This window comes from Schistocerca americana, chromosome 7 (assembly GCF_021461395.2).
Source record: "Schistocerca americana isolate TAMUIC-IGC-003095 chromosome 7, iqSchAmer2.1, whole genome shotgun sequence".
Lineage (NCBI taxonomy): Eukaryota > Metazoa > Arthropoda > Insecta > Orthoptera > Acrididae > Schistocerca > Schistocerca americana.
In genome coordinates, this window is record NC_060125.1 from 393830535 (window position 1) to 393843979 (window position 13445).

At 39.5% G+C, this 13445-nt stretch overlaps 1 protein-coding gene across 1 annotated transcript in view; it reads left to right on the forward strand.

Annotated features, from left to right (window-relative positions):
• The window catches only part of LOC124621816 (probable E3 ubiquitin-protein ligase HERC1), a 766600-nt gene that overhangs the window by 489295 nt on the left and 263860 nt on the right, over positions 1–13445 (forward strand). Inside the window, exon 46 of the mRNA XM_047147255.1 lies at positions 4267–4438. Coding sequence (XP_047003211.1) covers positions 4267–4438 — 172 coding nt within the window. The remainder of the gene's footprint in view (positions 1–4266; positions 4439–13445) is intronic.

Consider the following 13445-nt stretch of genomic DNA (forward strand, 5'->3'; position numbering starts at 1 on the left):
ATTTCAGGAAAGTCACCAGAAAGCCCCCCTGTGCCACAGGTCTGGGTGACATTCCTGAAATTTACCCCTTTTCCTAGACCTCTCCAGTCCTTTTCCTTCACCCCTCTTCCTTCCCCTTCAACCCTTCTGCCTAAAGAAGGAGCCACTGGCTCTAAAAGCTTGTCAATTAGAGCCATCTTGTATGTGTGTGTTGTGCTGCCACTTTGTGAGTAGATTTTGTATCTATCCAGTTAAATTATTTTGTCAATAATTGATTGTTTTCGTTAGTAAATTTAATTAGTTACATATAATGTTTCTGTGATCTGTGTATGCTACACCTGCTTTCATTTACAAGTACATGGACACATTGAACACTGAATTGTCTGGTAGCAAAAGTGGACTAGGTTGTGTGCATCAGTACTAAACAAGGTCATTTGATTCAGCTGCTACAATCAGCAAATGCATTTAGAGTCTTCATAAGAGTTTATGAGCAATAGTAGACTCTAATGCCCAAAAGAAAACAAAGGATCAAGACAGAAGGAAAAGTCAAATGGCCTTTAGCACAATAAAGTAGATTTTGTTTTAGTATGGAAGTAAATTATTTTTGCTGTAGTGATTGACAAGTGCCAAAGCTATTGCAGCAGATTGAGAGCAGCTGTGTGTCCACACTACCTCATTATGAGCCATTTCCTTTCCTCCCTCCTGAACCTATTATTTACTGTTATTACTATGCTGGTTGTATTTTTCATTATATAGACTGCCTCCCTATACCTAAAACTAAACCTGTATTTCTCATTTACACGTACCACTGGCTGTCGGACACTGTAACTGCTTCAATTCCCCTAATAACTTATCCAGCTGTTACATCTGTGGCAAAAAGTTAAATGTCACACCACACCACCACCACCACCACCACCACCACCACCTTTAGCTTCTCCATTTTTGTCTATGAAGATGGCCAGTTACTGTTTATTAAATGTTCTGTAAGGAAAGGGAAATTGAGAAAACCTTACAATCAAGAATGTGTATACTTACAAATTTCTTATCTTCAACATTTAGTTCCTGGTCCAACCTGTTTTAAATTAAATTGTGTGAAAGATAATAAAGAGCAAAAGAACTCTCAGGCCCTTTCCTCCACTATAATTCTACTTAACATGACTGTTAATTGCCCACCATCCAGAAGGAGGGTAACTAACACAGGGGCATAAACTATTTTTTTTTCCTCCAGCTTTATCATTCAACTAATTTTTTACTTCAAAAATGTATGTCACATGAATTTTAAAGTAGGAGTGTTGAATGAACTATTACTAGGCATTGCAATCCCTTAACTCTTATGTTCAGATTATTGGTGATGCCTTTTAGTTCAGTGCACAATACAGTGCTGAGAAGGTATACCATGTATGAATTACATCTACACCTACATATACAGGCTGTGTCTGAAATGAATGTAGAAAATGTGTGGACCAGTAGAGAGGGTCATAAAAAAGCAACCCCCTTTGCATCCCTTAGCGTATGGTGCTGGGTGTCATTGAACAGTGTCATGCACCACCAAGAGGTTAGGCATACAACCTGCCATCTCAGCCATCATGGTAGTGAGTCTGCAGGGCAACGATTTCAATGTCTTTGTGACATCAATGTAATAAAGAAGTTTTATGACCTTTATTTGCAAATGATGTAGTCAACATAGCTGCGGATATTCCAGGCAGGACATCACTATGGGTTTTCCACCTCTTACTGGGACATGAATACATTGAATACATTGCTTTTGGCTGTGCAAGTGTCTGTTTAATAGCTTTTGCATAGAGGGCAGCACATCTGCATGTTGCACAGTCTGGTTTTCCCTGCATAATTTTGTCATCATACGGGGACACACTTGTGTTTGTTACTATGTGGATCAGACAGGAAACAGAGCGCTGTTCTTGGGAGGAAAGGGCAGAGATGCATTGCACATACAGGGTGGTGGATGGAAATGCTCATGCTACCCAATGTTTGTACATTCAGCAGTTTCCAAATCAACTATTACCAGACCCATGCACATGCACTGCCGGATGCACAGATACTTACGAGAGACAGATCCACTTGAGGTAAATTCTCCGCTGGCACATTCTCGTAATGACACATGTGCATTTAAGCCCTCCTTCAAAACCCAGTGTATTTATTTTGTGTTATGGGTGTGAAGGCTTGATGGTCGTGGTTGCCAGTGCACAGTGCATACACGTGGGCTTGAAGAAGAGGCATTAGCACTGCTAGAAAATACACCCACAACAAGCTTGTGGCATGTTGCATGGGAAGTGTGTGTAAGCCATTCCACAATTTGGCATGCATGGCATGAAGGTGATTTGCACCCTAACCACCTTCAGAATGTTCACGCCCTTAACCCAGATGATTTTCCATATCAATTGGATTCTGCCAGTGGTTTTTGCAAAAGGTATGCTATTCAAGTGGACTTTCTGAACCTTATACTTTTTATGGATGAGGCATGAGACGGTATGTTCAACAGCTACAATCAACAAGTGTGGGTGTCGGAAAATCCACATGCTGCCTTTGTTCATGGTCACCAAGACTGCTTCGCTGTCAACATCTGGGCTGGCTTGGTAGGTGATAATCTGCTCGGTCCATACATGTCTCCCCAGCGACTGGAACTCATACAGATACTTGAACTTTTTACGAAAAATTCTGCCAGAGTTTTTGGAACATGTTCCACTCAACATGCGACAGCGAACGTGGTAACGACACTGTGGTGCACCTGTGCTTTTCACACATGCAATGTGAATCCAATTGGATGAAACCTTTGGTGAGAACTGGATAGGCACAGTGGGCCAGTGACATGGCCTGCATGCTTCCCCAACTTGACACCCAATGATTTTTGCCTTCTGGACCACGTGAGATCTGTTGCCTATGAAACACCCACTGAGACTGACGAAGAGCTGCTGTGGTGCAATACGGCAGCCTCTGATGCAATTTCCACTTTGCCAGGATTGTTTGAATGAGAGTGACAGTCACTCCAGCATCGTTGCATGGTGTACATTCAAGCAGGAGGGCATAATTTCGAGCTCTTTTCGTAACTGTTTTCAAATAAAGACTATAAAACTTTACCCCTCTGGGTGGCGTGTGGCACTGTTCAGTGGCACCTAGCACCATACGCTAAGGGATGCAGACATGGGTTGCTACCTGAAATATGCTTGTTATGATCCACTCTACCAGCGCTCTCATTTTCTACATTAATTTCAGATGCACCCTGCATACTCCGTGACCAACCATATATAAGGGGAGATCAAAAAGTTTCTATTTGAAGGCATTGCTGCAGTGTATATGCAACGTAGTACAACTATGATGCGGGTATGTCAGCACCAACATGTAGGCAAAAGATTAGGATGGCATTTGTGTCATTCAGAAACATGAACTATGGTGATTACCAACAAATGTGTCCAAACAGGACCAACATACTGTTATTCTTTTCTTAGCTGCTGAAGGACAAATACCAGTAGACATGCCTGTCAAAAACCATCACCAAGGGGTGTTGCTGCTTCATGGTAACACACAACCCCATATTACAAATGTGGTAACACGGAAGTTGTGCCAAATCAGGTGGGAGACACACAGGGACTCACCCTATAGTCCTGAGCTCTCCCCATGTGATTATCACACCTTGGGTCCCTTAAACAAGACTGTGAAGGATCAAAGATTCCTTTCAGCTTAGGGTATGCATCAGGCTGGTTACTAAAATATTCTGGCGGCAGTACATGGTGTTTTACCAAATGAGGCTCTTCAACCTGGGGTGTCGACAGGATGAGTGCTTCAATGCTCACAGTGATTTGGCCTGACTAACGTTCTGATTCTGGACTGTAAGGCCTTTGGGCAAAAACTGATTGCACCTTATACAGGTAGTACTTTGGGTTTTTACTGTCATGGACATTTCAGGAGATATATATGGTAGGGAGAAATGTGTTTCCTGCTTCTTCTCAGAAAGTAGTGCCAGAAACTAGTCGTGATGCTCAGTGCCTCACTTGTAATGTTAACGGTTGGACTTGGATGAACATTTCTGTAGTGCTCCACAGTTATGAAATCAACCTGTGAAGAACTATTTTGCTCTTCTGTGTGTCTTTTATATTTATAGTGTTCTTGTATAGTTCAGTTAATGAATCAATCACATCATACTATAGTATAATCATTTTTCCTTATTCTGTTACCTTCTATATGTGGAAGCTTTCTCTGTGGTAAACTTTTGATGTAGGCATTAGGTGAATTTTATTGTTCATACTCAATACCGTTAAACATCTTCAACAGGTTCAGCAAGATCGGGAAGAATTGATACAAGCCAAAAGCATTTAGGTAAACAAGCATCTCAGTTATCATCATCACAGGATCGAATCACTGCACTACAACGCATAACACTGGCCGCTCAAGTGCTAGTTGGTCGATCCACAGTCATGAGTGCACTTGCCCTTCTATCTGTCAGGTAAGCCTTTAGAGTCTGAAGTGGAATTATAAGTAAATTAGTTTTACTCATATTTTATGGAATTTATTTTAAGAAAAAACTGAACCATTACTGTTGAGGTACAGGTTTTGGCAACATTGATGCAAGCATATAGGTGTCCGAAGAGGAGGCATTGGAGTACAGAGTTTTGATTCATTACAGAATTCTCACTTCTAAAAGTGAGTGGATAACAATCTGTTCTCTGGGATGTAAGTGACATAGTAAGCTTTTGTGTTACCTATACACTTCTGCTCTTGTGACATTAATCATCTCAAAACAGACCTTCTCACTAATAGCAAATATTTAAAAATAGCAGTTTTAGAGTCTTGCACCCCTCCTCCATATAAATATCTGCAGATGCCCATCTGCAAGCACCATAAAATTTAATATGTTTGTGTGTAAAAAAGGCTGTTCTAGAAGTAAAAGCTAATTATAAGGTTAGTTTTGAGCAGCTGTACAAACGTTAGCATACTCATTTCAACAGTAATTAAGTGTAAGTGTAAAAGAATGATATAGTGGCAAACATAATATCTTTGGAGAGATGCAGCTACTGTTTGAAATTTGTAGTTGGTTATTTATTTCAGTCAAAGTAGTGATGTAATATAGGTGACCATCTGAAAAATGCTCCTGCCTGAGCACAAAAAAGGTGGATATTCTCCTCTTTAAAAGAGTCTGACGGAAACGTGGGGAACCAATCCTCTTTCAACTTTCCTCAGCAAAAATTTTAGTATGCATATGTATTCATGGTTTTTTTGACACCAAACATTCTGAATCCTTTTACCCAATCTCTCTTTCTAGTGAAGCCTTCACAATCGGCATCTCTCTTTCACTGCCACTGTCTATATGTCTCTGTTCTATTGTCTCCTATTTCTCCCATTGGCACTTTCCCCCGTCTGCCTCTCCCTCTGTCATTTTCTTCATCCCTTTCTCTCACTTCTCTGGCAGTTTCACTGACTCTATGTCCCACTGCCATTATCTTTGTCCCAGTCTTTTTCTCACTCATTGCCACAGTCTCTCTCTTTTTTGCTTACAGCTGGGTGTCTTTTCTTCAACCATCATTGTCTTCTCTCAATGCATGTCCTTGGGGATGCTTTCCTCAGGGTTTTGACCCCTAGACTGGTGAACTTCAACACATGGGTGACTCTCTCTTTCTATCTCTATCTCCATCTCTCCACCATCTCTTATCTCTTTTGCTCCCAGTGCTATTACATTCATCATCCATCTCTCTTTCTCTTTTAGTACCACTATCTCTCTCTGACCATCACAATCTCCTCTCTCTCTTTGGTTCCCGTTGCTATTGTTTCATTTCTTTTCCTTTCATTGCCAGTTTCTCTCTCCCATCATCAATTTCTCCTCTCTCTTTCTCTCCCATTGGCACCATTCCCTCTGTCTCCCACATCGGTATCTCCCTGCTACCCCCTTTCAGCACAAAGAAGTGCAAATATGTCTACATGACAAGTTTTTTGGTGAGGAATGCAAAATGAGGATTGGGGCAGCTGGTTCCCCACTTTCCTTTCACAGTCTTTTAACGAGATGTATATTCACCTTTTCATCTTTTTTTTGCTCAGACAGCAGCTTTTTTCAGCTGGTTCCCTTCTTTTTCCCGTTAAACCATGGTGTGCTGCTTACATAAAACGACTTCTGTAGATCAGTAAAGTTTTGCCTGTTTGTTTATAAACTGCAAGTCATTAACATACTTTGGAAAACATACACAACTAATAAGTACACATAATATAAAGTTACAAAATCATGTACCATCCAAAGTAAGTTCATTTAACACTACTGCACATAAAAATGCAGGCTATGCCTAAAAAACAAAAACAAAAAAAAAATTCAATGCTTGATTTGCAAGTACAAAGAATTTTGTATGACAACATAATTTTTAATATGGTACTTAAACTGCAAGGTGACACAATTGAATAATTCCAGGTCAAGACAGGGTGTATAGATGTGAAGTGATGGAAAACATAGTTTGGTGACTTCAGAACCCTTGAGATGACCACAGAACTCTTGCCATGTGTTCACTACATCAGTTAAAACTACATTTATGCCTGAGACCAGATATTACATACATATTTTACCTGCTTAAATACAGTAATTTGGAACCTCTGGTAATGGATAATGGTATAAAAATTTCAAGGTTGCCCAAGAACACCATCTTAAGAATATGGTAAAAATTTCTACTATTTGCAATGAATAAAAATTATAGACATGGCCACCCCGACAACTGACATGTTCCGCACCCAGTGTGCAACTGCCTATGAACAAATGGTGCTTTTAAAAGCCACCTAAGGCACACCCTAGACCACATCTAATGCAAAAGAACCAACTGATTTGCTCACTTTGCCTGAGCTGGAGCAAGTGTGTAATGTTTAAATTTAGACCCTATACTGTAGGATAGGTGCAGTATGCCCGTTCTTCCAATAGGTGTAGAAATGATTGTTAGGTCGAGGTCTATCCAAAACACTTGATTCTTTATCTCTGTGATCAATAAAACCCCAGATATGACACCCTAAAAAATCACATTTTCGCACATTGCTTTTTCAGACACATTGGTATTGTGCACTGTTGTAATGGACAAATTACCAGTTTTGTCTGTTAACAATCCTCTTCATATCTACAAAATGATTAAACAATACTTACCTTCATTTACTACTGCTTATAGCCACATATAAAAGTCACACACTTCCTAGCTTTTGGAACTAAAAAGTACCTTCCTTGCTGAGAAGAGATAGATAGGTTCTAGATGGTTAAAATGGAAGAGCAGCTCACTCATCCCCTTGGATGAGACTGACCCAAATATGATAGAGTTTGTCTACTCTGATGCTGACTACACATAGGTCCCTCTCATCCTAGAATCTGATTGACTCGCTCTTTCTTTTTAACCTTTTAGAACCTATCCATCCTTCCTCCCCATGGGAGAAATTATTAGGCCCAAAAGCTAGGAAGTGTTCCACTTTTGCTTTTATCAGTATCTACCAGTAACACAAATTGTGTGTGACACAGTATGAAGTGAAGGAAAACAGCTCAACATTTGATGTCAACAAAATTATCTTTTTCTGAAATATTTTTCTTGCCTTTGCGAGAGTGTATTTTGTATCCCCCTCTACTTTGACCTTTGTCAGTTATTTTGTTGCCCAAATAGCAAAACTCATCTACTGCTTACAGTGTCTCATTTTGTATTGTGATTCCCTGTGCTTCACCTGACTTAATTTGATTATGTTCCATTATCATTGTTTTAGTTTTGTTGATAGTCATCCTACAAAATATTTTCAAGGCACAATCTGTCCCATTAAACTGGACTTCCAAGTCTTTTCCCATCTAACAGAACTACAATGTCATCAGCAGATCACAGAGTTCTTCCTCCTTCCCTGATACCTCCTGCCACTTATGCCACGTAGATTGAATAATATGTAGGATCAGGTGCAACCCTGTCTCACTCCCATCTCAACTACCACTTTTCCCTTTCATGTCCATTGACTCTTATAACTGCAAGGCAGTTTTCTATACAAGCTGTGGGTGGAGTCTTGTTCCCTGTATTTTATCCCTGATCTCAAAGAGTGCATTGTGGTCAAAATTTTTCTCTAAATCTTTAACTGCTATAAATGTAAGTTTGCCTTTCATCAGTCTATCTTTTAACGTAAGTCGTAGGGTCAGTATTGCCCTCTTGTGTTCCCACATTTCTCTTGAACCTAACCTGATTTTCATTTATGTTGGTTTCTACCAGTCTTTCCGTTCTACTATAAAGAATTCTTAATGTGTTATGCAACCATGACTTATTAACCTGATGATTCAATAATATTCACACCTGTCGGCAACTGCTGCCTTTGGAATTTGAATTCTTGTTTAAGACTCTTTGCCTCAGTTATATATTTTACATACCAGTTGAAAAAGCTGTGTCATGCTATGTTCATTCATAGATCTTAATAATTCTGAGGGAAAGTCATCTATCCCATGTGCTTTGTTTTATCTATAAGTCTTTCAGTGCTCTACAGAATTCTTCTTGCATTATCATTCCTCATATCTCATCTTCATTTGCTTCCTACTTCCTTTCCACAATACTGCCACCAACTTCATTTCCTTTGTATAACTCTTTGATATGTTCTTTCCAGCTTTTAAACTTCCTTTCATTGCTTGCTATTGGCTCGCCATTTAAACTCTTAATATTTGTACAGCTGTTATTCTTTTCGCCAAAAGTTTCTTTAATTTTCCTCTAGGCAGCATCTGCCTCTCCACAGTCAAGCATGCGCCTCCTCTAGCCGTTCGATCTGTCCCATTTTGCACTTTCTGTCACTCACATTTTTTATACAGCTGTATTCCCATTTGACAGCTTTTTTTACTGCAATTTTATATTTTTTCATTTCATCAATTAAGTTCAGTATCTCGAGCATTAACCAAGGATTTCTGTTGAGCCCTGTCTTTTTGCCTATTTTGTCCTCTGCTGCATTCACTATTTCATCTCCCAAAGCTACCCATTTGTCTTCTATCATAGCCCTTCTTGTCTTTCAATCAATCATTACCAAATGCTCTCTTTGATATTACTCACATGCAGTGGATGTTTGAATTTATGTATGCCTACTCTTTCTTCCTTGTCTTCCATTTCCTACTACCAAATCCCAATCCCTCATAACAATTACATTTTTGTCTCTTTTAACAAATTCAATAACTTCTTTTATTTCATTATACATTCTTTGTGTCTCTTCATTTTCTACAGTGTTAGCAGGCTTATACAATTTTGCTAATGTGTTAGGTGCTATCTTTGTTCACTGTGCTGTTCTTAGTAGTTTTCGTATTTGCTTACCAGTCCTATTCCTACATTACTGATATTTGATTTTGTGTTGATTACTTTGTTTTCACCTGACCAGAAATCCTTTTCTACCTGCTACCCATCCATTAGCATACTGCTCTTACACTGGTCTCTCTCTCTCTCTCTCCAGTCTAGTTTTCTTGTAGTTTTCCACCCCTCCACCATCATCCCCCAACTCGTTCCTTCATTTCATTGTGTGCCACACTTTAGTTGACTGAGTGGGCTGGTGTCACATTCCTACACTGATCACTTGCTACCCTCCCTCTCACTGTAGCTATTGCCCTCCATTGTCTGAAAGGTTCACAACAGTTTCAATATTGTTTATGTTCCCTTTGACCATTCAACACCTGAACTGTGTATCGAGTGTTTACCTTTACTTTTTTCATTGTTTCTATATGTTATGAATTTCTTTTAGTGCAGCTTATTAATTTGTGTCTCAATATAGCCTTTTGTGGTCCCCCCATCCCCCACACCCACCCCGCCCCACCCTTCCAGAATAAATTTCAGTCATCAGTTGCAAATATATTTTTTTATTGTGCTTTACTGGTTTTGACAAATTAATTTGTCATCTTCAGAAACTTAATAGTGGTTTACAGATGTAAGTACCTTCTTCAAAGAAGCATAATGCCATGATGTTTCCAGAAATGCACTAAATACATAGGTGTCATTCAATTACTATAAATTGTCAATCTGTGTTTGCAGTAATTGCATGCAATATGTACATTTCTGGACATTGTGGTGTTATGATTCTATGAAGAAGATATTGACATCTGCTAAATCAATACTAAGCTTCTGAAGATGACAAATCAATTTGTCAAAACTGGTAAAGCTTAATAAAAAAAATATATTTGCAACTGATGACTGAAATTTGTTCTGAAAAACATACATACTACAGTCGCTGAAAATTACAACCAGGAATAAAAAAAAAGCCTTTTGTCTTGCACTCAGTGTTTGATTACATTTGGTAGATTATACAATAACTAAACTCTCACATGAGCAGCATGAATTCTTATGATAGCCTGCTTTAAAATTTGTGCTGTATGCATGCACTCTTCCAAGTGTTACGTTGTAACTGATGGAATAAGCTTCATAATCAAGGATTGAGTTATGTATGTAATTTCTCTTGCTGTGCCAGCAAATTTTGTTTAGCAGTTTAAATTGACATGTCTGTCGTAAAGTGTTACTGCTAGTGGGTTGACACAGGTTAATGTCAATGCTGAGAAAAATTTTACTAGAATAGAATGTCAGATATCCGAATGTCAGTTGGCCTCATGTGGCCTTCTCTCCTAGAATCAATACTGAAATGCAGATGTTGACCACATTTAGAGTTCTCGCTGCTGCCATTTACAATGTTTGTTTCTTATGTTCTGTTTTCCTACTTCTCCTCTGCCCCTTCTATATCTTTATCCACATGAATTTATTTATTTCTCTGCAGATCTTATTTTTTGCTTAATGGTGTACATCTGGGTGTTCTGCTGAGTTTTTATTTTCATTTTCCCCCTCAATATTTTGATGACTGATGCAGTCGTCTTCTTCAAGTGCTGCTAGGTATGCTGTTATGTATTCTTACTATCTGAACTCTAACCAGACTAATCATAGGGTGTAGGCTTTCACGGCCGGCGTCTTCAGTAATTAAAACTTCCGGGCTAAGAGGCCGTGGTCCAATAGTAGAAATACTTCTCCCTGACGTTTCGTTGCCAGCTGCGGGCAACATCATCTGAGATGAGTCTACGACTGGCTGCTAGGCCGTAGAGGTCCTGTTTATATAGAGCGCGTAGAGGGCGCCACCACTCGTCACGTGTTGTCAACAGTAAAACTATCTCTGGCTGGCGTCATTACTCTCGATCGAAGGTAATCGATTGTCACATCTTTGGTACAGAGTCGATCGCCATATCTTATCTAGCTTCAAGCCTTCTTCTTTCCTGTTAAAATTATTGTGGTGTTTAAAAATCTCTACAGCCTCCCTATACATACGTACATAATAATGCGATGTCTTAGCTAGCACGCTCGTCTCACTAAATTTAATTTCATGGTCACCCGTTTCAAAAACATGTTCCGCTACAGCCGATTTGTCCGTGTGTCCCAGTCGACAGTTCCTTTTATGTTCAGTTAGGCGAGTATTGATACTTCTTTTCGTGGTTCCAATGTAAACCTTCCCACAACTACAGGGAATCTTATAGACACCAGGAGTAGCTAAAGGGTGTCGTGCATCTTTCGCCGATCTTAAGCATTCACTAATTTTCTTGGTGGGTCTGAAGATTGTATCAACTCTGAACTTGGCCAGCACTTTCCCCGATACGGTCCGTAATATTGTGGATGAATGGAAGAAAAACTTTCCCCACCGATGGTTGTTGTTGTTGCACGTTTTCGGACATTTTTCTTCTGGGATGGAGTGCTCTATCTATCTCCTTGTCAGCGTACCCATTTTTCTGGAACGCGGTTTGCAAGTGGTTTAGTTCCTCTTGCAAATAAGCTGGCTCACAGATTTTATTAGCCCTGTCCACCAATGTCTTGATGATGCCTCTCTTCTGCCTGGGATGATGGTTTGAATGCTTATGAAGATAACGATCGGTATGCGTATCTTTTCTGTAGACTTTGTGACCCAGAGTCCCATCTGCTCGTTTAATTACTGAGACGTCCAAAAAATTTATCTGTCCATTACTTTCTGTCTCCATAGTAAATTGTATTTTTGAATTGATGCTATTCAAATGCTTAAAAAAACGGTTCAGTTCTTCTTCACCGTGATTCCATACGACAAAAGTGTCGTCCACATACCGATACCACTTCAGAGGCCTTTTTCTGGCTGACTGCAGTGCTTGCTGTTCAACCAGACTGTAAATTACTGTTGGTCTCAGGCTGCTATTTGTAGCTGATTGTAAGTTAGACTCCCGACCCATTATGCCTTGTAACATTGTTGTTGTGTTTGCCTCAAGGTACTACACACACACACACACACACACACACACACACACACACACACACAAAATAGCAGGTGCACTTTGCGCATGCATTACCTCTATGTCCAGCAGTTCGGACTACTAGAGCCACCAGGAGGGTGGTCTTGTGTGTGTGTGTGTGTGTGTGTGTGTGTGTGTGTGTGTGTGTGTTTTCTCCTTTCTTATCTGAAGAAAGCTTTAGTCAAAAGCTTTGTGTGTAACAGTTTTTCATTGTGCCTGTCTGCAACTCAATGTGTCATCTTTATGGCAAATAACAATCTATCCTTTTAACAATTTTTGATATTAGAACAAGGAATGCTACATTTAAGATTCATACTTAGCTGGTGGACTTAGTTACTTAATTATACTGTTGCCCATATTTGTTCATTGTGTTCTTTGCTATTAACAATGCTTGCACATAACTGGCAGTTCTTGGAGGGTAAGTTTTTGACATCTACACGACTGCTCTGCAATTTACACTTAAGTGCCTGGGAGAGTGTTTCTCTGGCGTCTCACTCAAATAGTCCACAGGAAAAATGAACACTTAAATCTTTCTGTGGAAGCTCTGATTTCTCTTATTTTATTGCGACCGTCATTTCTCCCTATGTAAGGCAGATTCAACAAAATATTTTTTCATTTGAAGGAGACATTTGGTGATAGAAATTTTGAGAAAAGATCTGCCACAGTGAAAAACACCTTTGCTTTAATTATTGCCACCACAGCTTATGTGTCACAACCATGAAACCCCCTCCCTGATATTCGAATAGTACAAAATGGCTGGCCCTTCTCTTAACTTTTTTGATGCCCTCTGTAGTCCTATTTCTTTTTTTGAGTACTAGTGTGACCTCGGCAACTTTCCGGTCTTTAGGCACTGATCTTTCATCAAGCTACTGGTCATATATTATTGCTAAATATGAAGCTGTTATACCAGCATACTATGAAAGAAACCTAATGGGTATACAATATGGCCCAGAATAGTTGCCTTTGTTAAGCGATTTATGTTTCTTTGCTACACTGAGTCTATCCACTGATAAGCTACTTTTGTTGGCAGCTGTTCTTGATATGAATTCTGGAATGTTTACTTCATCTTCTTTGGTGAAGGAATTTTGGAATACCGCATATAGTAAGTTCACTTTAATGGCACAGTCACTGGTAACATTACCACTGCTATCAGCACAGTGAAGGTATAGCTTATGTCTTACCGCTGGTATACTTTACGTACAACCATACTTTACACACATATTGT